The sequence below is a fragment of the Astyanax mexicanus genome, chromosome 8 (genome assembly GCF_023375975.1).
Source record: "Astyanax mexicanus isolate ESR-SI-001 chromosome 8, AstMex3_surface, whole genome shotgun sequence".
In the NCBI taxonomy this organism is placed as follows: domain Eukaryota; kingdom Metazoa; phylum Chordata; class Actinopteri; order Characiformes; family Acestrorhamphidae; genus Astyanax; species Astyanax mexicanus.
The window spans coordinates 17672076-17698446 of record NC_064415.1 but is presented as its reverse complement, the minus strand read 5'-3'; the positions used below and the strand labels follow the sequence as shown (position 1 = coordinate 17698446).

The 26371-nt window shown below is 34.9% G+C and overlaps 3 protein-coding genes across 4 annotated transcripts in view; all 3 read left to right on the top strand.

Moving 5' to 3' along the window:
• Positions 1-25620, top strand: LOC111194213 (butyrophilin subfamily 1 member A1-like). 2 transcript variants are annotated; one of them, XM_049482087.1, is made up of 11 exons: positions 1-87; positions 198-257; positions 490-840; positions 1379-1648; positions 3173-3277; positions 3595-3621; positions 7385-7411; positions 8547-8573; positions 24003-24029; positions 24532-24558; positions 24903-25620. In XM_049482087.1, exons 1-11 carry the CDS (start codon positions 36-38, stop codon positions 25448-25450), a joined length of 1521 nt encoding a protein of 506 aa, XP_049338044.1. In that variant the 5' UTR covers positions 1-35; the 3' UTR covers positions 25451-25620. The 2 variants fall into 2 exon arrangements, with proteins under 2 accessions (XP_049338044.1, XP_049338045.1); XM_049482088.1 differs by lacking the exon at positions 24532-24558.
• On the top strand, positions 11100-12124 carry LOC125803808 (pyrin-like). The gene is made up of 2 exons (XM_049482091.1): positions 11100-11192; positions 11393-12124. The coding sequence occupies exons 1-2, from the start codon at positions 11156-11158 to the stop codon at positions 11938-11940; spliced, it is 585 nt and encodes a 194-aa protein (XP_049338048.1). The 5' UTR covers positions 11100-11155; the 3' UTR covers positions 11941-12124.
• Positions 18363-26371, top strand: part of LOC103043250 (uncharacterized) — a 38901-nt gene continuing 30892 nt past the window's right edge. The window contains exons 1-2 of the mRNA XM_049482797.1: positions 18363-18435; positions 18672-18737. The gene's annotated coding sequence lies outside the window, so the exon portion shown is untranslated. The remainder of the gene's footprint in view (positions 18436-18671; positions 18738-26371) is intronic.

Below are 26371 nucleotides of genomic sequence, written 5' to 3'. Positions count from 1 at the left end.
AAAAATATTTAATTTAATATAGTCACACTACTGAAATGCTGAAAGTATTGAACATGCCTAATGAACATGTGAAGATGAGAATGATAGGTGTGTATATAATCAGTGGATCATTCATGTGTCATGGGTTTAACATTAATAAAATATGTTAAATAACTATGTAACGTGGTGCATTTAATTATATAAACGTTTACACACAGGGATGGAGTTCTTCCATATGGCAGTTCTGATTTTCCTCTGTGGTATAAAATCTGAATCAGGTACATATATTTTATATGATGCAGCATTATCTGTGTATTTGTGTGTTTGTGGAGAAATGTATAACAACCAGCTTCTCACACACATTCAAATATAAGAGCATAATTTCCTGATTACTATTTATTATGGTTTTGACTGAATCATTTATGACTGCTGTATTATAAAAGTATTTATCTTAACAAAATAACATGTTCAACATTTTACTGTTTTGTGTTTAAATGTTTCACAATACAGAGAGCTTAAAGGTTGTTGGTCCAGATGCTCCTCTTGTTGTTAAAGCTGGTGAAGTCCTGGTTCTGCCCTGCTCTATCCAACCCAAAATCAGTGTGGTGGACATGACTGTAGAATGGTTCAGATTAGATGCAGCAGATAGATTTGTGCATCTGTACGAGAATCATAGAGACATAAATGAAAAGCAGGATCAGATCTACAGAGGCAGAACAGCACTGTTCAGAGAGGAGCTACAAAAAGGAAACACTTCACTCAGACTCTCAGACGTTCGAGTCTCTGATGAAGGAGCTTACAAATGTTTCATTAAGGACAAATACTGGAACGATGACATCACTGTTCAAGTCACTGTTGAAGGTAAAGTTGTTGCTCTGTTGATAACTCTGTTGTTAAGCTTTAATATAACTTTGCTAGTATTTCCCCACACTCTTGACAGAAAGAGAAGGAAAAGGGGGGGGGGGGGGGGGGGGGGTTCGGGCAGCTTCGCTGGAAAAGTTTCTGGCTTATTTATATCTTGGCAATGAAAAATACAGTCATGCCACTAATTGAAAACAACTTATTCTTTTCAGTGTTCACTATATCCAGTAGTTGTGTATTTGTGTAATTTTTGTGTTTCTGTAATAGCTGAAATATGTTGCTCTGTAATAATAAACTATACCAGTCTTGATAACATGAGATGCAAATATTACCAGCATTAAGATATTTGACCATAGTGTGATCAAAGGTTTACTGTACTTAGTAAAGTACAAATAAAATATTCAATGTTCAGAGAGAGAGGAGATAGATTAATCACTATTCATTTTTAATGTCTTATCTGTGATTAATTAGGCAAATTAAAGCACTAATGTTTTTAGCTAATTTAATAATTTATTTATGCAAATTCTATTTATTCTAGTTCTGGGAACTGAGCCGGTGGTCACTATGGAGGGCTATGATAACTCAGGTGGGATCAGTCTAGTCTGTGAGTCTAGAGGCTGGAACCCTGAACCTGAGGTTTTGTGGCTGAACAGAGAAGGAGCCAGTCTGACTGCTGAAGATACAGAGACACACAGAGACACTGAGGGATTCACAGTGAGAAGCCGCATCACTGTTTATAAGTCAGACAGGATCCACTGCAGACTTCTACAGAAACACCACCTGAGAGAGGCTGAGATCTTCATCACCAGTAAGTATCTAAAAAAAAAATACACTGGTATTCAGATTTAAACTATTTGTTGCACTGAGACACATAAATGATTGCCCTGACTGACAATTCATCAAAAGCTCAGAATATTTTTTTTACCTAGAAAATCGTTTTGTATTTTGTGCATGTGGAATCTCGCTGGATATTTTTCTCTCTGTGCATCCATTGCACAAGTATTTACTCCCAGGCAGTGGTATGGTATCTCATCTGTATAATCACCTGTGCTCCCAAATCCCACAGAAACCTGTATCAAAGAACCTTGCACATCAGTTGATACAAGTTAATCCACAGAGTTTACACCACACCTCTAAAAAGATACCAAATGAAGCTTGCACCTGATCCCTACTGTCACCTCTGTGCTAATAATCAAATTGGCACAGTAATGCATATGTTTTGGGAATGTCCCATTATTTATAAGTTCTGGTGTAATGTAGCTTCTGTGCTAACAGCTCTGAACCCTCCTGTTTCTCCTTCCCCAACATTCTTTCTTCTGAACGATGACTCTGTACTGCAGCTCCAGCTTTCTAATCGCAGACTTCTTTTTACTGCTTTAACAGCAGCAAAAAAGAGAATTTTTCAAGCTTGGTTTAATTCGGCTCTTCCGCTCTGTAATGCCTGGATGTGGAATGTACTATATATTGCTATTTATGAAAAACCTGTGCTAGATTTCAGGGTTCTTCAGAGAAAACATTAAGAAACTGGTCTTCAGTTATTAGTCGTATCAGGAATCTAATGTAATGCACTATTTCTACTTCTCTGTTTTATTATTTTTTTCTCTTTACTGCTGTAATCAACTTCTTCCCACAATTCAAATACAAAGTTAACAAGAAAAAAGCGCAGAATTCACAAATAGAGATACTGTACCTCTCTGTTAAAGTATTTTGATATGTATTTTATATGTTTGTGAGTTAAAGTAAAAAATCATCTTACAGGTATTTCATTAAATAAATTTAATAGTTTATCACATTTTGTAATTAAAAATAATAAAAAAAACACCAGTTACATCAGTTTTCAGCATTACTCAGTACAGTTTCGATATTACCATAATGAAAAGAAAAAAAAAGTAAGCTACAAAAAGTATTTGTCGGTTTTCCTGAACTTTTAATTGTTCATTCTTCGTCTTTGTCAGCTTTTGAAATGAAACTTATTATATCTAAAAGATAACATGAGTAACTACAAAATAAAGACCATGAGGCAACAAATCAGTCCAAACAAAACTCCCTCTATCATGCTTTTTATTGTTGGGGTATGTTTTTTTTTTCCAAATATAGCAATGTACAAAGCAAATTTCCACTTTTGTCTCTTCTGTTTATAGAACATTTCTCCAAATGAATAATAAATATTCTTTTTCATTGTTTTTTATAATAGTCGACACAAGAACAAACAGATAAAATCTTCTGTAGATCTTTTTATTGTAGGCATGGGGGATTCTTGGATTTGTGTCCTTGAAGTGATCTTTTTCATTTTTTTTTTTAAATATGTATTAACATCTAGTTTATCTTTCAGGTGAAGTCTTTCATTTCTGGAAGTCTGCCATCATCACCATCCCAGTTTTAGGGCTGGTTATTGTTTTTGGACTGATAACAGCTGCAGTTATGTGTCTCAAGAAATGTAAGGGTTTAAATTATTTTTATTAATGACAATACAGTGTTTTTAAAAGCTGGTACTTTGTGTAAGATATAAGTAAATCACTTAACATTTTAGCATTTTAAAATGGAGAGTCCAGACTATGCTGGACATTACATAAGCAATAACACACAAGAGGGAGTGCTATAATATAATTATCATACACTGACACTGCAAGAGCATCTCCCAGCCAATTACACTGCAGGGTTTAGAAATGCCTGTGGTATACTTACCAGTTAAAACAATAAAAACATTTTGTTTCTATCTATCTTAAAACATCTGTTTCTTTTTTTTGTTTTCAGGTGTGCAGTGGAAAATCCTAAAGAAAGGTATTTGTTTATGTCTAAATAAAGAATAACCATACGTTTTTTATGGTTATACTTTAACCATAAATATGGTTATATTTTATGAATTATAAAACATTATTATACAATTAATGATTTTAGTAGTAGCAGCAGTACATTATTTAAGTTAAAAGGGTTTAGCAAATATTTGTGCACCCTGCATTTAAAAGACACATTCTGTTGGTTTAGAGATCTGAGTGATTTTAGAGTAAAAAAATCTGTACAAGACACAAACATAAAGGTGCTGTAAACAGCTCTGGAGAACAAATATTGTTTTACTTAACATCAACTCAAACACAATTCTCCTTTCAGTATTTCCTTAGAAGGTCCATGCCACACATTTATGAATCCAAATAAAACCATAAAACCTTTCACACATGCTGTAAAATCACATATATGATATAGTAGTGGAGAGAACATCATGGCTAGTGAGAGATTCTGTCTACAATAAATTGTGCTTTATTTAGGTTTTCAACTCTTTGCTATTTTAATGTAGTTTCACTTCCTAACACCCTAAGGTGACAACCATCAACCCCCAAATGTTGATACCCCAAGTGTCCTTACTTTATCCCCCACATACCCCTCCCTAACCTCCTACCCTTCCTCCTGCACCCCCTGCATTGTTCAAAGCAGTTTTCTAGTGTATGTACTAGGGATGTCCCGATCCAGCTTTTTGAACTTCCGATCCGATACAGATATTTATTTGCACTTCCGATCCGATACCGATATATCCGCCGATACCGATACCGACCTATCCAAGCATGTATTAAAGTTTAAAGTTATTTAACCAACTTACTTTGTTGTCAAACTCATGTTGAAACGCATTTTACTCTTGATAACAAGTAGCCAGCTGAATAAGGTGTGTTTGAATAATACACAATGGTTGGTAAGGAGAAATTGACCTGTTTATTTAGCAATTAATAAACTCAAAATAGACAAAATAATAAATTACAAACAGAAATGAACCAATGCTTAAAAAGCCATAAGTGCAAATAATATTGTAAATTGTATTAAAATAGCAAAACACACAACATGAGTAGAAAATATGATGTGGAGATTGTTTTTTTACAAAGACGAGAATTTCAATATGCTCAGGTGTCAGCCAGCTCCTGTGTTAGTAATGTAACCATAATATAATAGATATTTTGTATAAGCCATCAAAGCAAAATTATCAAACTAAACTACATCACACAGTTTTACCTTTTAGTTGCATAAATAAGAAACATAACATGTTTCATAAACTTCTTCTTTTGCAAATAATTGTGAAATTTACCATACAATAAGCATAATGACACTAAAAACAAAACAAGCAAAAATATTAATGTTAAGAGAGAGAAAACTTTATTAAATTCAAAGAAAAAAACTCTTCATAAAGGGAGCTAACGCTGCCTCCAGCCGGTCTGACCGGAGTTCATCTTTCCTGGCCCGCGTTCATCCCTGTAAACAAAATAATTTGAATTAGTAACAGACCTAGGAGCGAATAATTCCACTATTTACACATTAAATCACTCAGTTACACTGTAATCCACAGTAACTCAGTCTAACAGTTCAACTATTTACACATTAAATTACTTAGTTATACGTAACAGTGACTTAAAACAGTTACATGTTTTATACTGGACGGCCGGGTTATCTTAGTTTCCTTGCGGGGTTTCTTCAGCGCTCCAGCCGCGTTTGGTACACTGTAACTCGGCTAGATCCGTGTTAGCTTACCCGGTAAATTAGCGCGATACTCTAACAGTAGCTTCACCCGGTCAGGTCTTACATTAAATAACGTACAGGCAAAAACAACACTGGAAAACAACTTAAAACAGTCTAAAATATACTAGTCTGATAAACACACGCAGCGGTGAGTGGAAATACAGGAGAAAATTACTTACACTTGAAGAGAAACTCCAGGCTCCGTCCGCCATGTATTTAAATCTGAGCGCTGGAACGCTGAGCTGGTGAAATTCACCGGACCGGATTTTACTCTCAGTGGCGAAAACACAGCAAACTGGAATGGAACAAATGTGAAACGTGCAAGCAAAAAAAGGGGAATTGTGTGCATGCTGAACAGAATATCGCTCTCGAGCTTAATTTTCTCCTCTCGGGTGTTTTTTTCATATTCAAATTCACAGTTCTCCTCGCGCACCATGTGAATTACCTGCGACTGCTGTTTTTGCTCAAGTGAGTTTTTTGCGAGTTTTTTTTCGAGTTTTGAAAGGGGTGGTTTTGACAGTTTGGGGGCAGGGCCAGGGTCACCTCCCTCAGCGAATGCTATTGGCTGATATCTCTAGGGTTTGTGTCGGACCGCCTACTAACAACAGCTGGAGGAGGGCGAAGAAAGAAAGTTTCACATACACATTGCATCTCATCTACATTTCACATAAATTCACAGAAAATCCTTTTTACCACTTCTCAGTTAACCAAAACTCTGTATATCACAGTACATCTCTAGGTTTATTTTGCTTGCAAGATTCACATTTGTGCTCACAAGAAATTATTTTACACACACAAAATGTTAAAACACGCTTGTTAATTTTTTTCACCTGTTTTATTGGCGCCCCCGACTTTTGACATTGATGTGACTCCATAGTAAGGTCCTCTCAAAATGTCTTTTAGTTTCTTAGGGGGTCCTGGGGTAATTTTTTCTTTTATGAGGGGTCCTCTGTGAATGACCATTTATGTGTTTTTCTCAGTCATCCTCTGGGAAAATTATAGGCTGAATTACCTATTGTTTGTTAAGTCCCGTCCAGATCTACATCTCTGATTTTCTTCACCTAGTTTTTAATAAAATTTGTCCACTGCCACACACTGTACTGTAATTACACTTTGGACACGCATTTTCATGTAGATCCATGTAAACACAACAGCGGACTGAGCTACTGAATGCGATAGCAAAAAAAAACTAAAAACTCACTGGTCCTACTATTTTTTTAATTGCAGTTTTATCACTAAGTAGAAGTGTGAAATATTTTTACAGATGCCCCCCTGAGAAACTAATCCTGTCCTGATAGTGCTTTAGTCAGTCAGACAGACAGAGAGAGGAATGTAAGGCAACTGAACCTGACTGTCGACACTGTTGACCAACTAAATTGTTCCAGTGTATGATTTTCCGTCTGCATGTGAATAAACTCACAATCTGAATATACATCCTCCTGATTTCTGAAGGCTGAATTTCTTACAATAGGAATGAGTCATTTCTCCTTGATGCTCAAGTGAGTTTTTTGCGCTCGAGTTTTGAAAGGGGTGGTTTTGACAGTTTGGGGGCAGGGCCAAACTGTGTGTGTTTAGTTAACCTTGTCGCTTGTGACAGATATATAATCCCAGGCTCCAGTCTGGTTTAAGATGAGTCTGTCCACTGCAGCCTCAGCTTTCTCTTTTTGGCTGACAGAAGTAGAACTTTTTTCCGCATTTCGGAGGGATAATGTGAACATTTCCTGAAGAGTGAAAATTCTGAAAAGTGCTATATATCATCCATTAATAGATACCATTGTAGATTAAGACAATATTTTTTTTATTACTTTATTTCTCAACTGTGCGAATGTTATGGTTGATCTGTGTATAAATTACTCACAGATTACACCAGCAATGTACTTCTTACTACAGGTCTATTAAAGTTGTGATCTCTTTTGTGATTTTAATTAAATGTAAATACTTAATAACTGCAAATAAATCTCACTCAAGTAGGTCAGAATTATGTTATATCTCCTGATATTTAAAATACATGATCTGAAACTTACTCTTAAATCATTTTTGTTTTCAGAGATTGAAAGTGAAAAAAGGAAAGCAGGTAAGAACCTTATTTTGTTTTTCTGTGGTCAGATCATTTAGTTCAAAAGTTCCTACAGAGATGATCCGACATTATTAACGAGCAAATTGAACATGGAGAACATATTTAACAGAATATCACATACTGCCAGTATTTCATTTATATAATTCTGTTGTATGTTTCAGGGTCATAATTCGGCCTTGTTGTAAAACTATTCCACACTGTTGGACATGCTAATACAACTGTAGATCACTGAGTCGATTTAATAATATGTTCAGGCTACAGTTTTCTCATAGACACAAAGTGTAATGCTCTCCAAAAAAAGGGGTCCTGCTCATAAACGTTTTATGTTTTAAACAGTTGATACTATGGTGTTTTTAGGTGGTTAGTATTGATTTATTGAATCTCCATTAGCTGGGGCATCTCAGTGTGTGTTTGTTATTGTAATGACGGGTAAATGCAGCCTGCGCAGCTTGAAATACACAAAATCCATGTACTTATTCTCTTAATTAATCATGGGTGTGTTTTCGGTTTAACATAAAACAAACCAATCAGCTTTTCACTTGCCATTACCTTTAAGAGCCAGGTGGGCTCTGACTTTGGTGGATTGGTATTTTAACAGCGCAGTTCTGCTGCACTTTCCTGTAGAGGAAATTGACCTGCTTGTTCACCCTGTGAAGGTGCGGTAGCAGGTCATTTACGGGAATAGAAATGTTATTTAATTGTTTATTCTGTTTATTGTTGATATAAAGTTGGACCTGCATTGCCAAGATAGGAATGGGCGTCTGATGTTTGACTGTTGTCATGGTTTAAATCAGTGGCGCACTCGTGTTTCACACTGGTAGGATAGCAATACGCAAGAATTTACCTGAACACACCTCACTTCCAGACCACCACGCCCATCATTGGCATTGCTTTCTAAACAGCGCAGGCACAAGGCATGAAAACATAATGTTGGCGGGAAGAAATTTATTTTTGAAAAAGTTGAAACAAATACAATAAATCTATTCATTTATTCACCTACTTACGCTAATTAAACAATTCATATTCTTTTTGCATGTATGCTTGTTTTTTAATATTGGGTTTGTTTTTATTTATTTATTAACGTTTGCAAAATTTATTGTAATCAAATTCTTTGGTTTTATATATTTTTCAGAGGAGCAGAAGAAAACGCTAGAGGAAGGTATGTTTTTTTAATGCAATACTGATCATCAAATATCACTCATATACTATTGATACATTTTTAACACCAACATTTAACTTTGCATGATTATCATGAAACTGGGAAAGTCTGTTTCTCTTTTTATGCTTCAAAAGTCCACATTTAGTAAGATGTTCAAACCTAATAACTGCAAATAAATCTCACTCAAGTAGGTCAGAATTATGTTATATCTCCTGATATTTAAAATACATGATCTGAAACTTACTCTTAAATCATTTTTGTTTTCAGAAATTAAAAGTGAAAAAAGGAAAGCAGGTAAGAACCTTATTTTGTTTTTCTGTGGTCAGATCATTTAGTTCAAAAGTTCCTACAGAGATGATCAGACATTATTAACGAGCAAATTAAACATGGAGAACATATTTAACAGAATGTCACATACTGCCAGTATTTCATTTATATAATTCTGTTGTACGTTTCAGGGTCATAATTCGGCCTTGTTGTAAAACTATTACACACTGTTGGACATGCTAATACAACTGTAGATCACTGAGTCGATTTAATAATATGTTCAGGCTACAGTTTTCTCATGGACACACAGTGTAATGCTCTCCAAAAAAAGGGTCCTGCTCATAAACGTTTTATGTTTTAAACAGTTGATACTATGGTGTTTTTAGGTGGTTAGTATTGATTTATTGAATCTCCATTAGCTGGGGCATCTCAGTGTGTGTTTGTTATTGTAATGACGGGTAAATGCAGCCTGCGCAGCTTGAAATACACAAAATCCATGTACTTATTCTCTTAATTAATCATGGGTGTGTTTTCGGTTTAACATAAAACAAACCAATCAGCTTTTCACTTGCCATTACCTTTAAGAGCCAGGTGGGCTCTGACTTTGGTGGATTGGTATTTTAACAGCGCAGTTCTGCTGCACTTTCCTGTAGAGGAAATTGACCTGCTTGTTCACCCTGTGAAGGTGCGGTAGCAGGTCATTTACGGGAATAGAAATGTTATTTTATTGTTTATTCTGTTTATTGTTGATATAAAGTTGGACCTGCATTGCCAAGATAGGAATGGGCGTCTGATGTTTGACTGTTGTCATGGTTTAAATCAGTGGCGCACTCGTGTTTCACACTGGTAGGATAGCAATACGCAAGAATTTACCTGAACACACCTCACTTCCAGACCACCACGCCCATCATTGGCATTGCTTTTTAAACAGCGCAGGCACAAGGCATGAAAACATAATGTTGGTGGGAAGAAATTTATTTTTGAAAAAGTTAAAACAAATACAATAAATCTATTCATTTATTCACCTACTTACGCTAATTAAACAATTCATATTCTTTTTGCATGTATACTTGTTTTTTAATATTGGGTTTGTTTTTTATTTATTTATTAACGTTTGCAAAATTTATTGTAATAAAATTTTGGTTTTATATATTTTTCAGAGTGGCAGAAGAAAACGCTAGAGGAAGGTATGTTTTTTTAATGCAATACTGATCATCAAATATCACTCATATACTATTGATACATTTTTAACACCAACATTTAACTTTGCATGATTATCATGAAACTGGGAAAGTCTGTTTCTCTTTTTATGCTTCAAAAGTCCACATTTAGTAAGATGTTCAAACCTAATAACTGCAAATAAATCTCACTCAAGTAGGTCAGAATTATGTTACATCTCCTGATATTTAAAATACATGATCTGAAACTTACTCTTAAATCATTTTTGTTTTCAGAGATTAAAAGTGAAAAAAGGAAAGCAGGTAAGAACCTTATTTTGTTTTTCTGTGGTCAGATCATTTAGTTCAAAAGTTCCTACAGAGATGATCCGACATTATTAACGAGCAAATTGAACATGGAGAACATATTTAACAGAATATCACATACTGCCAGTATTTCATTTATATAATTCTGTTGTACGTTTCAGGGTCATAATTCGGCCTTGTTGTAAAACTATTCCACACTGTTGGACATGCTAATACAACTGTAGATCACTGAGTCGATTTAATAATATGTTCAGGCTACAGTTTTCTCATAGACACAAAGTGTAATGCTCTCCAAAAAAAGGGGTCCTGCTCATAAACGTTTTATGTTTAAAACAGTTGATACTATGGTGTTTTTAGGTGGTTAGTATTGATTTATTGAATCTCCATTAGCTGGGGCATCTCAGTGTGTGTTTGTTATTGTAATGACGGGTAAATGCAGCCTGCGCAGCTTGAAATACACAAAATCCATGTACTTATTCTCTTAATTAATCATGGGTGTGTTTTCGGTTTAACATAAAACAAACCAATCAGCTTTTCACTTGCCATTACCTTTAAGAGCCAGGTGGACTCTGACTTTGGTGGATTGGTATTTTAACCGCGCAGTTCTGCTGCACTTTCCTGTAGAGGAAATTGACCTGTTTGTTCACCCTGTGAAGGTGCGGTAGCAGGTCATTTACGGGAATAGAAATGTTATTTTATTGTTTATTCTGTTTATTGTTGATATAAAGTTGGACCTGCATTGCCAAGATAGGAATGGGCGTCTATAAAATAATAAAATATTTTCTTTAATTGCATTTTGATAAATTTATATCAACCCTTAATGAATTATTTATGTTTACAGAGCTTCTGAAGAGGAAAAAGCATGCAGGTAAAGATGATTTATCTGATAATAGTAATAATTGTAAGTAAATAAGGCCACTATCCACAATATGGATCCGAGTCAGTGAAAAATTATTCTGAAGAAACAAAGTATATAAATCTATTCAGTTCAGTGTCTGATTAATTCTACTGGTCTACAGTAGACTGATTTATTAATTTAAAAATGTCTTTACTGTTTGTTTCTCTCAGTGGACGTGATTTTGAATCCTGATACAGCAAATCCCAGTCTCATCCTGTGTGATAATGGAAAACAAGTAAGACATGGAGACACATATCAGAATCTTCCTGACAATCCAGAGAGATTTAATACATGTGTCTGTGTGCTGGGAAAGGAGGTATTCTCCTCAGGGAGATTTTACTATGAGGTGCAGGTCAGCGGAAAGACTGACTGGGATTTAGGAGTGGTCAGAGAGTCCATTAACAGGAAGGGGATTAATACACTGAGCCCACAGAATGGATTCTGGACTGTGATTCTGAGGAATGAAAATGAGTATAAGGCTTGTGCTGATCCTCCAGTCCTCCTCTCTCTGAGAGAGAAGCTCCAGAAGGTGGGGGTGTTTGTGGATTATGAGGAGGGTCTGGTCTCCTTTTATGATGTGGTGGCCAGGTCTCATATCTACTCTTTCACTGGTCAGTCTTTCACTGAGAAACTCTATCCATACTTCTGCCCTTTTCTTAACAATGGAGGTAAAAACTCAGCTCCACTGATCATCACACCTGTCACTCATGATGATTAAGTATCTGCTATCAAATGTTTATAAATAAACTACAGGAGTAAATGCAATGTCCTGTTCTTGTTATATTTGTTTTTGTTCTTTTTACCTGTAATAATCAGAAAATAAATAAAAGACTATTTGTCTAAAATATTTGTAATAAAGTAATTGTCCCGCATATAAACACATTATTATTATTATTATTTTTTTTTTTTTTTCATTTTGTTTTGATGACTAAATATGTATAGCATTGCTGTCCAATAAAAAAACAGCAACTTTACAGGAAATAAATAAAACTGTCTGGACTTTCAATTGAAGCCAATGTAAAAAGATTTTTATTGGTCCATATTTTATTCATCAAGATTTTCAACAGTGTTAAGGGACATATTGTGTTCAGATTATGTAGCAAAGTAAAAGTAGCCAAAAATGGAGATACCTGTTTTTTATTGAACTGGGACGATAGGTTCTAAGCTGTTTTTCTTTATTATTTTAAATTAATAACTACTGTATTTAATAATGTAAACATATTTCAGTTTACTGTAAATAATTAATTAAATTAATGCAACTTGTTTTTTAAGAGATTTTTCACCTTCAAACTGTAAGGAGGTCAGAAACAGCGGAGTTCATGTTGTGGTTATAGTTTAGAGTTCACACCTGAACTGGTGTTACATTTACTCAGTACTTAGTATTCAAATAAACAAACATTAAAAATGAAAAAAAAAAACATTAATAAAAATATCTGTACTAGACACACATGTATTTCACAGACATAGAACTATTCAAAATTCTGTACAAGAGTCTAAAGATACAAGAACTAATGCTTTATTTTTTAATTTTTTTTTAATTATAACAGTTCATAAAAAATACTTGGTCACTGTCACCAAATGTAATCACTTGATAACAAGGCAATTTAAGCTGATATCTCTGTGAAATATATCTCTGTGTTTATAATTGAAACTACATATTATTTGTGTAATCAGTTTACCCAAATTATTCAATCCTGCTGCTCAAACAATAGAAAATAAATGTTATAGAACTGTCAGTTGAATATAGAAAAACATTTACCCACTAATTAATTTTTTTAATGGATTAAGAATTTAAGAAATGTATTCAAAAGATAGAGAATACGTGTAAGTAGACAGAACTGTTAGGCCTTGTAGTTCAGAAGTTTATAAAGCCTGCAGTGGTAGACGGTCAGGGCAACTAAATAAAACTAGATGACAACATGGCACCCTTTGTGTCTCGTAGGGCTGGTTATTTAAGGCATTTATTGCATTCTATTGGAAGGGCAGAAGGGCACGTGGGCACTAATTAAGACTCATTACATTATCATGTCTTGAGGACACATCGTCATTGTTTGGAAGAAGAGGCATCTCACCGGCACTTGATCACCTTTTTCCCACAGGAAGAGCAGCCTATAGTGCCCTTTTTTGCCACACAAGAGGGGACTTTTGTGATGCTTTGGGCAATTTTCCTGCCCACGTTTTAATATGCCAATATGTGTGTGTGTCTCTTTTTGGAACTGGAAGTAGCTCTAATAGAGCTTTGATAAGTTTCATGTTTAATGTTAAATGTATTATATGTTAAAATCAGTACAGTACTAATATACAGAGTAAATTATAAACTGTTTAAATGTTGGTACAAAAATTGGTACAGTTCACTTTTGAAAAGTGAGTAAAGCTCCTCTGTACGGCTCTGCTGCTGATTCTCTACAGCTGTGACTTTAAGTTAACACAAACGTGTTTGTGTAAGTGCTTCATTTAAGTGGAATGTAGACTGTAGATTTTGTGTATTTCTTCACAGCCTTTTACTTTACTATTTAGGAATATTGCAATGGTCACTTAAAGCTGGAGTAGATAATTTCCTTTAAAAATGAATCTTCTCAAATTTCTTTCAATAATCTTTACATCACAATAACAATCCAAACATTACATTTTCTAACAACAAAAATATAATAGTTATTTTCTGTGGAGGCCACAGGCATGTAAAAACCTGTTTACCATCTGATTACTGTCTGTCTGCCTACCAGAGCTAGAAAAAGACACAGTTATAGACATTGGGTAAAGAAAGAGAATTGGCTTCCTGGTGTCTATGCAAAATAATGCACTTATAATCTTAACAGATTTGTCAGTGTTTTACTGATTTTTTTTTTATTATTAATAAGTGTACCTGTGAGTGATGTAGTTTCTCATACATCTAAATTTAAAATTAATGAAATAGTACAGTAATAAATTACCTCTGTATATCACTGCACATTTAAGAATTTTAGGGGACTCTGGAATTCAGCTGAAAATGTCTTGTTGTTAGTTTCTGAGAATTAAAAATAAATTTGACTCGGTGCCAAGCTGATTGTAGATCTGAACTTTCATATTCTGACTAATTAAAATAACTCCCACTCATTATGTTTTATCTGCACCAGCATGATCTCAGTTTACCACATTCTTGAATGTTTACAGTGCTTTAAACCAGGGGTTCTCAACCTTTTCTACATTACGGCCCACCTGTTTACAACTTGAAAGCGTCAAGGCCCCCCAAATAATAATAAAAAAATAATATATATATATATATATATATATATATATATATATATATATATATATATATATATATATATATATACAGTGCCCTCCATAATTATTGGCACCCCTGGTTAAGATGTGTTCTTTAGCTTCTCATAAATTGAGTTTTGTTCAAAATAATATAGGACCACGATGGGAAAAAAAAGTAAAGTCCAACCTTTAACTCAAGTAAATTTTAAGGGGGAAATAAAATCCCTGACTAAGAAATAATTATTCTTCATAAAATCACCTGTTCCACAATTATTGGCACCCCTAACAATTCTTAGGAAATAAATTTAATAAAAGTATTTCTGTCACTTCTACAGTAGTTTACGAAGTTGATCAGAGTATGTAGGAACATTTAATTAGTAATTCACAACTTCCTGTTTCCCTGGGGTATAAATATGACGTGACACAGAGGCCATTTATCTTCAACATGGGAAAGACAAAGGAACATACCATTCAAGTGAGGCAGATGTGTGTTGACCTTCACAAGTCAGGCAATGGCTACAAGAAAATCGCTACTCGCCTACACCTGTCCATATCTACTGTCAGAGGAATTATTAAGAAGTTTAAAACAACTGGAACAGTGGTAAACAAGCCTGGACGAAGTTTATTTTGCCACCACGCACAGTGAGGAGGATGATAAGAGAAATAAAAAGTTCTCCAAAGCTCACTGTTACAGAATTGCAACAAATGGTAGATTCTTGGGGTCACAAAGTCTCCAAAACAACCATCAGGCGCTATCTACATGCCAACAAGCTGTTTGGGAGGCATGCACGGAAGAAACCATTTCTCACTCACAATCATAAACGCAAACGTTTGGAGTTTGCTAAGCGGTACTGGGACTTCAACTGGGACCGTGTGCTTTGGTCAGATGAAACAAAGATAGAGCTTTTTGGCAACAAATGCTCTAAGTGGGTCTGGCGTAACACAAGAGCTGAGTATGCAGAAAAGCACCTCATGCCCACTGTGAAATACGGCGGGGGATCAGTGATGCTGTGGGCCTGTTTCTCTTCCAAAGGCCCTGGGAACCTTGTTAGGGTGCATGGCATCATGAATGCTCTAAAATACCAGGACATTTTAAAACAAAATCTGGTGGCTTCTGCCCGAAAGCTGAAGATGGGTCGTCACTGGGTCTTTCAGCAAGATAATGACCCTAAACATGTGGCCAAATCTACACAGAAATGGTTCACCGCACACAGAATCAAGCTCCTCCCATGGCCATCTCAGTCCCCAGACCTCAACCCCATTGAAAACCTGTGGGGTGAGCTGAAGAGGAGAGTGCAGAGGAGAGGACCCAGGTCGTTGGATGATTTAGAGAGAATGTGCAAAGAGGAATGGTCAAAGATCCCTCTTTCTGTATTCTCCCATCTTGTGAAACATTACAGGAGAAGATTAGGTGCTGTTTTGTTGGCAAAAGGGGGTTGTACAAAGTATTAACATCAGGGGTGCTAATAATTGTGGCACACATGATTTGATGTTAAATAATTATTTCTTAATGTGGGATTTTTTTCCTACTGAATAAATTCACTTGAGTTAAAGGTTGTATTTTACTCTTTTTTCCCATCGTGGTCCTATATTATTTTGAACAAAACTCAATTTATGAGAAGCTAAAGAACACATCTTAACCAGGGGTGCCAATAATTATGGAGGGCACTGTATATACATATATATATATATATATATATATATATATATATATATATATATATAATAACAATAATAAAATATCTAAAAAAAAACAGTATTATAAACTCTTGCTACCATAACTTTACACTGAAACGGTGATTTAGGCTTTACAAATATGAACTTCTTACTGGAAACATGCTCTAATATTGTGTTTCTTTTGTATTTTTACCTTTAAATATACACATAAGAGTAGCATATACACATAAGAGTTGACAGGGTAACATAACTCGACAGAACACCTGACCGCCGTGTGTGTGTGTGCGTATCCGTGACGTTTTTTTTAAATTCAAATCAAGCAACAGGTGTAGTCAATCATAAGTTTAAGATTTTTAATCAACCTCACTGTGATCTATCGTGATCTATCGTTATATAAATCCGTTTTCAGCTTCTCCTCCGTGGTTGAAAGGCAGCTGTTCTGTGTGTGAGAGGCTCGTGTGTGTGTGTGTGTGTGTGTGTTTGTTTGTGTGTGTGAGAGGCTTGTATGTGCCTGTCTCACACACAGCTGAACTTTTTGCCGGAGGGCGGGGCTGCGCTCATGCAGCGGCTCTTTCTATTGAAATGAATAGGATACGTTGTGCTGGTGGACGGGGAGAGGATGCGTCTTTCTTGCACTAAACTCTAACACTAAAATTGGATTTCAAGTCCGGGTCCACAAAATATCGTTCGTGGGTTCGCGAGTTTGAGACCTCTGATTTAAAGTGCTCACTACAGACTACTGTCTTCCTCTGAGGATGTGCCTGCGGACCCCTAGAGGGGCTGCCCACCACTCCAGGCATGTGTGCTCAGTGTATCAATGTGTGCTCACTGGTGTGTATATGTATATTCGCTGCACAGATTGGTTGAAGGCAGAGACTTTAGAGAACCCCACCCCACCCACCACTCACCCAACACACTCACACAAAACTGAACTGAACACCCCACCCCCCCTTTACACACACAAAGACTGAACTTCACCCAAAACTATAAACTCTCTACCTCAGTAACTGCTGTGATTATATATGTTCTATATGTTACAGTATGTTACACACCTCTGCACCTTATCCTCACTAAACACTCTATTATACCGTATAGTTACTGCACTGTCCTGTCTTTAAATTGTCTCGTCTTTTGTATTTATTGTATTTATTGTTATTTAGTGTTATAATTTTATATTTTATGTTGCACTGTCGTCACTCCTGCACTTTATGTTGTCTATTGCTTGTTGTTCTATGTTGCACCATGGTTCCGGAGGAATGTAATTTCATTACACTGTGGACCTGTACTCAGATGTAATGACAATAAAAGCCTCTTGACTCTTGACTCAGTTTCAGTTTTTGCTCAGCGCTAAGGTTAGGGACAAGTTCTGGCATTACTTTTGTGACTGTTGAAGGTGGAAAAGGTTGTTTACAGCTCAGAGCCAACGATGAAAGAGGCTGAAAAAGGGCTAGAAAAAAAGGCTACAAAGAAACCAAAATAATAAAGAAGGCCAAACCTATCTACTGGACATTATAACAAAAAGGGGGAGAAATAGACAAATAAGGAAAAGATATAACCCCTTCAATCTTTAGAAACAGCAGAAATGTTTTTTTATATAAAAAAGAGAGAGCAGAAAAGAGAAATACAGACTTCAGATGGACATTTGAAGAACATGAGAAAACAGTCTTATTGGGGAACTGACCCCCTATGAGACGGAAGCTCCCAAAAACATGGGGAAAAGGAGAGTCCAGCAGGGCAAAGTCACTACAGAGAGTCACGGGCATATCTATAGAAAGATCAACACTGGGTCCTTTTTATTAATGATTGACAAAGCTGTAATCAACCAGGCTGTTTACAAGAAAGCACAGAGCCTGGCCCTCCTCTGGTAGGAAGATTGCAGTGCATGCTGTCCATTACACATTCATGAAGAACAGTATTGTGTATTTTTTATGAGTTTCAGCTGATATTATTAATTGTAGGGATTCAGAGTAATTTAGGATGGCAAACTTCACCCCTCTAGATTTTTGGGGAAAGTTTCTCGTGTACTGTCTATTCAGTTTTATATAGACTGGATTCTGGAGTCCCATACAACAAGCAACTGTGTTATAGGATATTTAGGATACAGGGTTAATTTTACTTTCAACAACAGCGTGTGTGTGTGTGTGTGTGTGTGTGTGTGTGTGAGCGCATGTGTGCGCGCATGTGTGCGTGCGTGCGTGTGCGTGTACGCATAGGTAGACAGGTGGAAACAGGAAGTTAAAATTGAAAGTAACTTTTTCAGTCTCACAGAATAAGAGTATGAGGACGGCTGCTGGTAAGAAATGAGTTATGATGACTATAAATATCTGATATTTTAAAGGCATTAATTGATAAGAGTTAAATGTGGTCAAATTCACTGTAGCAAGGGTTTAAAATGCATTTTTGGCAACTTTTTTCATTTGTTGCCTGTTCCTCATGTTGTGATTTCTGTGCTGCTGCTGCTGTTTAGATCTAGTTTATGTTTCTCATTTTGTGAAAAATGAAGTATTATGTGCTTGAAAATCTGTTCAGGTTTAATAGCTGTGTGTTTGCTGCTGTTGTGATCTTCTGATCCTCTGTGAGAGCATTTAGCTGTTGGTAAGTGAATGTCTATACACGAGCACTTCCTGATCTATGATCAGCTTCTTGTTTTTTAGTAGTTTTTAACTGTAATTTAGAGGGAAAGAAAAAGCTGGATTCAACTGAACTTTGTTATTTGTTTTCAAATCTTAGATTTCAAGAAGCAGAAGTGAAAGAAATATAAAAAGTAATTAGGAAAGAGTCAGAAGCTGAATGATAAACAGTAACTAAATTTAGGAATTAGAAAATTGTCTAAAATGTCTGGGATTTTGCTTTGATATCATGTAAATCATTTATTTTCACAGTCAGTTCTGTGCCACCTTCCTTCCACCAGGTTAAAGTTTTAATATGGTCACCCTACTGAAATGCTGAAAGTAACTCTCCTAATACCTGTAATAAACACGTGAAGATGAGAAAGATAGGTGTGTATATAATCAGTGGATCATTCATGTGCCATGTGTTTAACATAAATAAAATATGTTAAATAACTATGTAACATGGTGCATTTAATTATATAAATGTTTACACACTTTTCAGGGATGGAGTTCTTCTATATGGCAGTTCTGATTTTCCTCTGTGGTATAAAATCTGAATCAGGTACATATATTTTATATAATGCAGCATTATCTGTTTATTTGTGTGTTTGTGGAGAAATTCAGAACAACCAGCTTCTTACACACATTCAAAGATAAGAGCATGAATTCCTGATTACTATTTATTATGGTTTTGACTGAAGCATTTATGACTGCTGTATTTTAAATATATTGATCTTAACAAAATAATATGTTCAACATTTATTGTTTTGTGTTTGGATGTGTCACAATACAGAGAGTTTAAATGTTGTTGGTCCAGATGCTCCTCTTGTTGTTGAAGCTGGTGAAGTCCTGGTTCTGCCCTGCTCTATCCAACCCAACACCAGTGCTGTGGACATGACTGTAGAATGGTTCAGATTAGATGCAGCAGATAGATTTGTGCATCTGTACGAGAATCATAGAGACATAAATGAAAAGCAGGATCAGTCCTACAGAGGAAGAACAGCACTGTTCAGAGAGGAGCTACAAAAAGGAAACACTTCACTCAGACTCTCAGACGTTCGAGTCTCAGATGAAGGAGCTTATAAATGTTTTATTAAGGACAAATCCTGGTACGATGACATCACTGTTCAAGTCACTGTTGAAGGTAACGAACAATCGCTCTGTTGGCTTTAGTACTGGTTAAGCTTTAGTTTAACTAATTTGCATCCAATTAAAGTCGATAAACTATGGATTATGCTGTTTGCCATCAGCAGGGCCAATTGTATTTTGGCAGAACAACCATAAATCTGTGTGAAGCTTAATTACTTTTAAATTACTTTCAAACAAGTTTATACAACTTAACCAATCTGTGGCATCTTCCAGTTGTGGTATTGCTAAATATTGAAAATGCAAACCAGAGTTTCTATTGGTTGGCTGTGATTAGCTAAGCAGAATTTTTTGGCAATGAAAAACACAATCACGCCACTTATTGAAAACAACTTATTCTGTCCATACACTACATGACTTTGAAAAGACTTATAACAGACTGAAGTCTGACACCCTCTCAAATCTAAAGACTGGTCACAGACTTTTTTCTCACAGGCTAAGATTTTACAAGACTGTAGATCACTATTTGCAAGACTGCAACTAGAGTCTTTCTGAGATCATTTCCCATCTTACATATTAAATTACAAATAATGTGAATATCAATACTGTGATTTAACAACAGACTCACAACATTTGTCCCCATCAACAGTTTATTTTTCTGCCGCACTGTTAGTTGTTGATATATTTTGTGTTTAACTCTCCCTTTTTTGCTACAACCTTTTATAGCAAAGAATCACAGTTTCACTGCTGTACATTTGTCTTTGTTTTAGATAGAATTAATGCAATAAGGAACATCATTCTTGCAAACTGTGTATTTATTAAACTTTAAATATAATGACTTTAAAGTGCTATCTGTGATTAAAATACTGTAGATGCTAAGGTAAGAACCATATAAGGCAAATTAACTGCAAAATAAAATGTGTTCTTTTTTAAATCGTTTGTAAACAGTCACACAAAATATTTCTGCCTCTTCCTGTAGCTCTCCTATTGGTTGTTAACATTGTTCACTTCACTATTTGCGTCAGCAAAGTCTCAAGATTTACGATAATATTAAACACTGTTGATTTTATAGGAAAACCCAGACGCGATCACAGCTTGACTCTAGCCAGACTCATGATTTTATCCCGACACTGGAAATTTGTCTGTGAAAGGGAAATTGCTTGAAAATCGTTAGGTGTAAGGTCGGTATTACACAGTTTTCTTACAGTTTTAGCTGCTATGACACAAAAATGAGTAATTGTAGCACAATTTTTTACTCACTCATGAAACAGTTACCCAACCCCAGCTGTACCAAATGAAAACAACTGCTGTATGAATCTCTGCAGATATGCTGTGTTATATATACCAGCCCTGCTTTAAATGCTTAAACATGAGATGCAAATATTACCAGCATTTAGATATTTGACCATATTGTGATCAAAGGTTTACAAATAAAGGTTGTGTTAGTATTGGTGTGTGTTTTTTTTGTTAGCTTATTTTAATAATTAATTTGTTCAATTTCTATTTTTATTCCAGTTCTGGGAACTGTACCTGTGATCACAATGGAGGGCTATGATAACTCAGGTGGGATCAGTCTAGTTTGTGAGTCTAGAGGCTGGAACCCTGAACCTGATGTTTTGTGGCTGAACAGTGAAGGAGTCAGTCTGACTGCTGAAGATACAGAGACACACAGAGACACTGAGGGATTCACAGTGAGAAGCCGCATCACTGTTTATAACTCAGACAGGATCCACTGCAGACTTCTACAGAGACACCACCTGAGGGAGGCTGAGATCATCATCACCAGTAAGTGTCTAAGAAAACACTGATATTCAGATTTAATCTATTTGTTTCACTGAGACACAGAAATGATTGCCCTTACTGACATGAAATTCATCAAAAGCTCAGAATTCAGAAATAGAGATACTGTACCTCTGTGTTAAAGTATTTTGATATATATTCTATGTTTGTGAGTTAAAGTACAAAATGATCTTACAGGTATTTCATTAAATATGTTTAATAGTTTATCACATTTGTAATTAAAGATAATTACAATTAGATCAGTTACATCAGTTTTCAGCATTACTCAGAAAAAAAGAAAAGTTAGCTACAAAAAGTATTTGTTGGTTTTCTTGAACCTTTAATTGTTTATTCATCATCTTTGTCAGCCTTTGAAATGAAACATATTATATATAAAAGATAACATGGGTAACTACAAAATAAAGTTTTCCAGCCCAAACAATGAAACTCCCTCTACCATGCTTTTTATTGTTAGGGTATGATTTATTTTTTTCTTCCAAATATAGCAAGGCACATTTGTGCTGAAAGTTCCACTTTTGTCTCTGTATCTGTCTATAGAGCATTTCTCTAAACATTGATGAATATTTAGGTGAACAGCAGTGATCTTGTTGTGGTGTCCTTTAATAAATATTCTTGTTCATTGTTTTTTATAATAGTCGACACCAGAACAAACGGATAAAATCTTCTGTAGATCTTTTTATTGTAGGCATGGGGGCATCTTGGATTTGTGTCCTTGAAGTTATCTTTTTCATTTTTATTTTAATATGTATTAACATCTAGTTTATCTTTCAGGTGAAGTCTTTCATTTCTGGAAGTCTGCCATCATCCCAGTTTTAGTGGTGGTTATTGTTTTTGGACTGATAACAGCTTCAGTTATGTATCACAAGAAAGGTAAGGGTTTAAATTATTTTTATTAGTGACCTTACAGTGTTTTAACAAGTTGGTACTTTATGTAAGATATAAGTAACATTTTAAATGGAGAGACTGGGCTATGCTGGACATTATATAAGCAATAACACATGAGAGAGTGCTATAATATAATTATCATACACTGATACTGCAAGAGCATCTCCCAGTCAATCACATTACAGGGTTTGGAAATAACTGTTATATAATTGCCAGTTAAAACAATAAAAACATAGAATAAGTGTGTTTTTATCTCTCTTTAAAAATCTGTTTTTTATTTTTTCAGATGTGCAGTGGAAAATCCTAAAGAAAGGTATGTTTATGCCTAAATAAAAAATAACCATAAGAGCTTATGAATTATGAAAGTTACTGTACTATAAATTATGTTTAGTAGTAGACGCAGCAGTACATGTTTATTGTATCAGTTTATTGATCTTTCTTACAAAAAAGGCTTTATCAAATATTTGGGAACCCTCCGTTATTAGCAGGGTTTAGAGATCTGAGATATTTTAGCATAAAAATTGAAAACATTCTGTACACACACAAACATAAAGGTGCTGTAAACCGTTCTGAAGACGAAGATTCATTTAAGATCAACTCAAACACACCTCTCCTTTCAGTATTCCTTTAGAAGCTCAATGTCATGCATTCATACATACATGAACCCAATAATCCCACTGTGCAGGCAATCATATTTTAAGAGCATTGTGGCCATAAAACCCTTCACACATGCTGTAAAATCACATATATCTTATAGTATTAGAGAGAACATTGTGGCTAGTAATTATCAGCTGTAAACCAGCAAACCATCACAAACATTCTCAAATGGGACAAAACTTTATTGACCTATTTCTATCAAACAGCATCTCGCAGGAATAGAGCAACATCCTCATGCCTTTTCATGCTGTTTAAGATTCTGAGGTCTCTGTCATAATGCCTTACAGCGTCTTCACTCTACCTGATCTCAGAAATTTTCCTTTATGATGTGAACATTTCCTGAAGGCTGTAACTGCATGATTTCATGCAATATGCTTCTGACAATTGATTGGCTTATTAGATTATACATGATTGAGTAGGTGTACAAGCACTCCTGATGAAGCATATTTTTGTATACTGTTGTGCTCTGAACAAAACTATATTATCTATATTATCTATATTATCTAAAACCCTAGAAGAAGTTTTTCTAATGCAAGACTGATCACACACATTAAATATTACTGCTATGCAATTTATAGATTTTTGTAAGCAACGTTCAATTTGCATGATTATAATAAAAGTGGAAAAGTCTGATTCTGTTTTTCTGCTTCAAATGTCCACATTTTATTAGAAATTCAAACTCATTACACACTTTTCATTTTACAACATTTGATTTGGCTATTAATTGGAAATCTTCGATTGTTGTTTTTGATGTTGTCGTCCGATTTAAAAAATGTGTATAGTTTTTTTAATCCTCATATTTATCACATCTTTTTTACAGAGATTAAAAAGGAAAGGCTATTTTCAGGTGAGGAGGATTTACTCTGCTTTGTTAAGATATTACTGATTTGTAAACTATCCAGAATAAACAGAGATTATGGTGTAAACACTGATTACTTATAAACCGCTCAGGATAATATATTACAAAATAACAGAATCTTATCAGAATTCTTCAATTTCACCTTCCAGTGTAAATGTTTTGATGTTGTTTATATTAATATTTTCATTGTGTCTGTTTTCAGAGCTGCAGAGGATGAGTGTGGAATATTATAAATAAATCTCAGCTTGAGAAACTTTTATAAATTCACTTTAAACTATGTCATAATCTAAGAATATAAAGATGGTGTATATTGTTAAAGCTACATTTCTCACAGACTGCAGTGTATATTAATATGTATAGTATTTAATAGATATGTTTAAACAACTACAGCAAGATTCATATGTTCAGTTCATATAATTAATTGAATATTTTGTTTAATTGCATTTTGATGAATTAATATAAACCCTTAATGAATTATTTATGTTTACAGAGCTTCTGAAGAGGACACAGCATGCAGGTAAAGATGATTTATCTGTTAATAATAATAATTGTAAGTAAATAAGGCCACTATCCACAACATGGATGCGAGTCAGTGAAAAAATATTCTGAAGAAACAAAGTATATAAATCTATTCAGTTCAGTGTCTGATTAATTCTACTGACCTACAGTACATTCAGTTAATACACATGCACGCACACACACACACACACATACACACACATGTAGTGACCTTCACTGTATCCAGTAGACATCATTTTCTGACATTGTTTCATTAATTTTCATAATCTTCTACAGCTTCATTAAATGTGAATCACTGACTGATTTATATTTAAAAATGTCTTTACTGTGTGTTTCTCTCAGTGGACGTGACTCTGGATCCTGATACATCAAATCCCTATCTGATCCTGTCTGATGATGGAAAACAAGTGAGATGTGGAGGCACAAAACAGAATCTTCCTGACAATTCAGAGAGATTTAATAATTGTATCTGTGTTCTGGGAAAGGAGGGATTCTCCTCAGGGAGATTTTACTATGAGGTGCAGGTCAGCGAAAAGACTAGGTGGGATTTAGGAGTGGTCAGAGAGTCTGTTAACAGGAAGGGGAAGAATACACTGACTCCACAGAATGGATTCTGGACTGTAGGACTGAGGAATGGGAATCAGTATAAGGCTCTTGCTGGTCCTCCAGTCTCCCTCTCTCTGAGAGAGAATCTCCAGAAGATGGGGGTGTTTGTGGATTATGAGGAGGGTCTGGTCTCCTTTTATGATGTGGTGGCCAGGTCTCATATCTACTCTTTCACTGATCAGTCTTTCACTGAGAAACTCTATCCATACTTCAGCCCCTGTGTTAATGATGGAGGTAAAAACTCAGCTCCACTGATCATCACACCTGTCACTCATGATGATTAAATATCTGCTTTCAAGTGTTTATAAATAAACTACAGGAGTAAATGCAATGTCTTGTTATATTTGTTTTTGTTCTTTTTACCTGTAATAATCAGAAAATAAATAAAAGACTATTTGTCTAAAATGTTTGTAATAAATTAATTGTCCCGCATATAAACACATTATTTTTTTTTTTTTTTTCATTTTCTTTTGATGACTAAATATGTATGGCATTGCTGTCCAATAAAAAAACAGCATCTTTACAGGAAAGAAATAAAACTGTCTGGACTTTCAGTTGAAGCCAATGTAAAAATATTTTTATTGGTCCATATTTTATTCATCAAGATTTTCAACAGTGTTTAAAGGACATATTGTGTTCAGATTGTGTAGTAAAGTAAAAGTAGCCAACAATGGAGATACTTGTTTTTTATTGAACAGGGATGATAGCTGTTTTACTTTATTATTTTAAATTAATAACTACTGTATTTAATAATGTAAACATATTTCAGTTTACTGTAAATAATTAATTAAATGAATGCAACTTGTTGTTTAAGAGATTTCTCACCTTCAATCTGTAAGGAGGTCAGAAACAGCGGAGTTCATGTTGTGATTATAGTTTAGAGTTCACACCTGAACTGGTGTTACATTTACTCAGTACTTAGTATTCAAATAAACAAACATTAAAATGAAATAAACATTAATAAAAATATCAGTACTAGACACACATGTATTTCACAGACATAGAACTATTTTGAATTCACTAAAAGAGTCAAGATACAAGAACTAATGCTTTATTTATTTATTTTTATTATAACAGTTCATAAAATATACTTGGTCACTGTCACCAAATTTAATCACTTGATAACAAGGCAATTTAAGATGATATCTCTGTGAAATATATCTCTGTGTTTATAACTGAAACTACTTATTATTTGTGTAATCAGT

Excerpts from the sequence above, each read along its gene's own strand:
- LOC111194213 (XM_049482087.1), top strand. The coding sequence starts at position 36 with ATGCTGAAAGTATTGAACATGCCTAATGAACATGTGAAGATGAGAATG. Across the intron at positions 841-1,378 it reads TGTTCAAGTCACTGTTGAAG|TTCTGGGAACTGAGCCGGTG; the intron begins GTAAAGTTGTTG and ends TATTTATTCTAG. Across the intron at positions 3,278-3,594 it reads AGTTATGTGTCTCAAGAAAT|GTGTGCAGTGGAAAATCCTA; the intron begins GTAAGGGTTTAA and ends TTTTGTTTTCAG.
- LOC125803808 (XM_049482091.1), top strand. The coding sequence starts at position 11,156 with ATGTTTACAGAGCTTCTGAAGAGGAAAAAGCATGCAG. Across the intron at positions 11,193-11,392 it reads GAAGAGGAAAAAGCATGCAG|TGGACGTGATTTTGAATCCT; the intron begins GTAAAGATGATT and ends TGTTTCTCTCAG.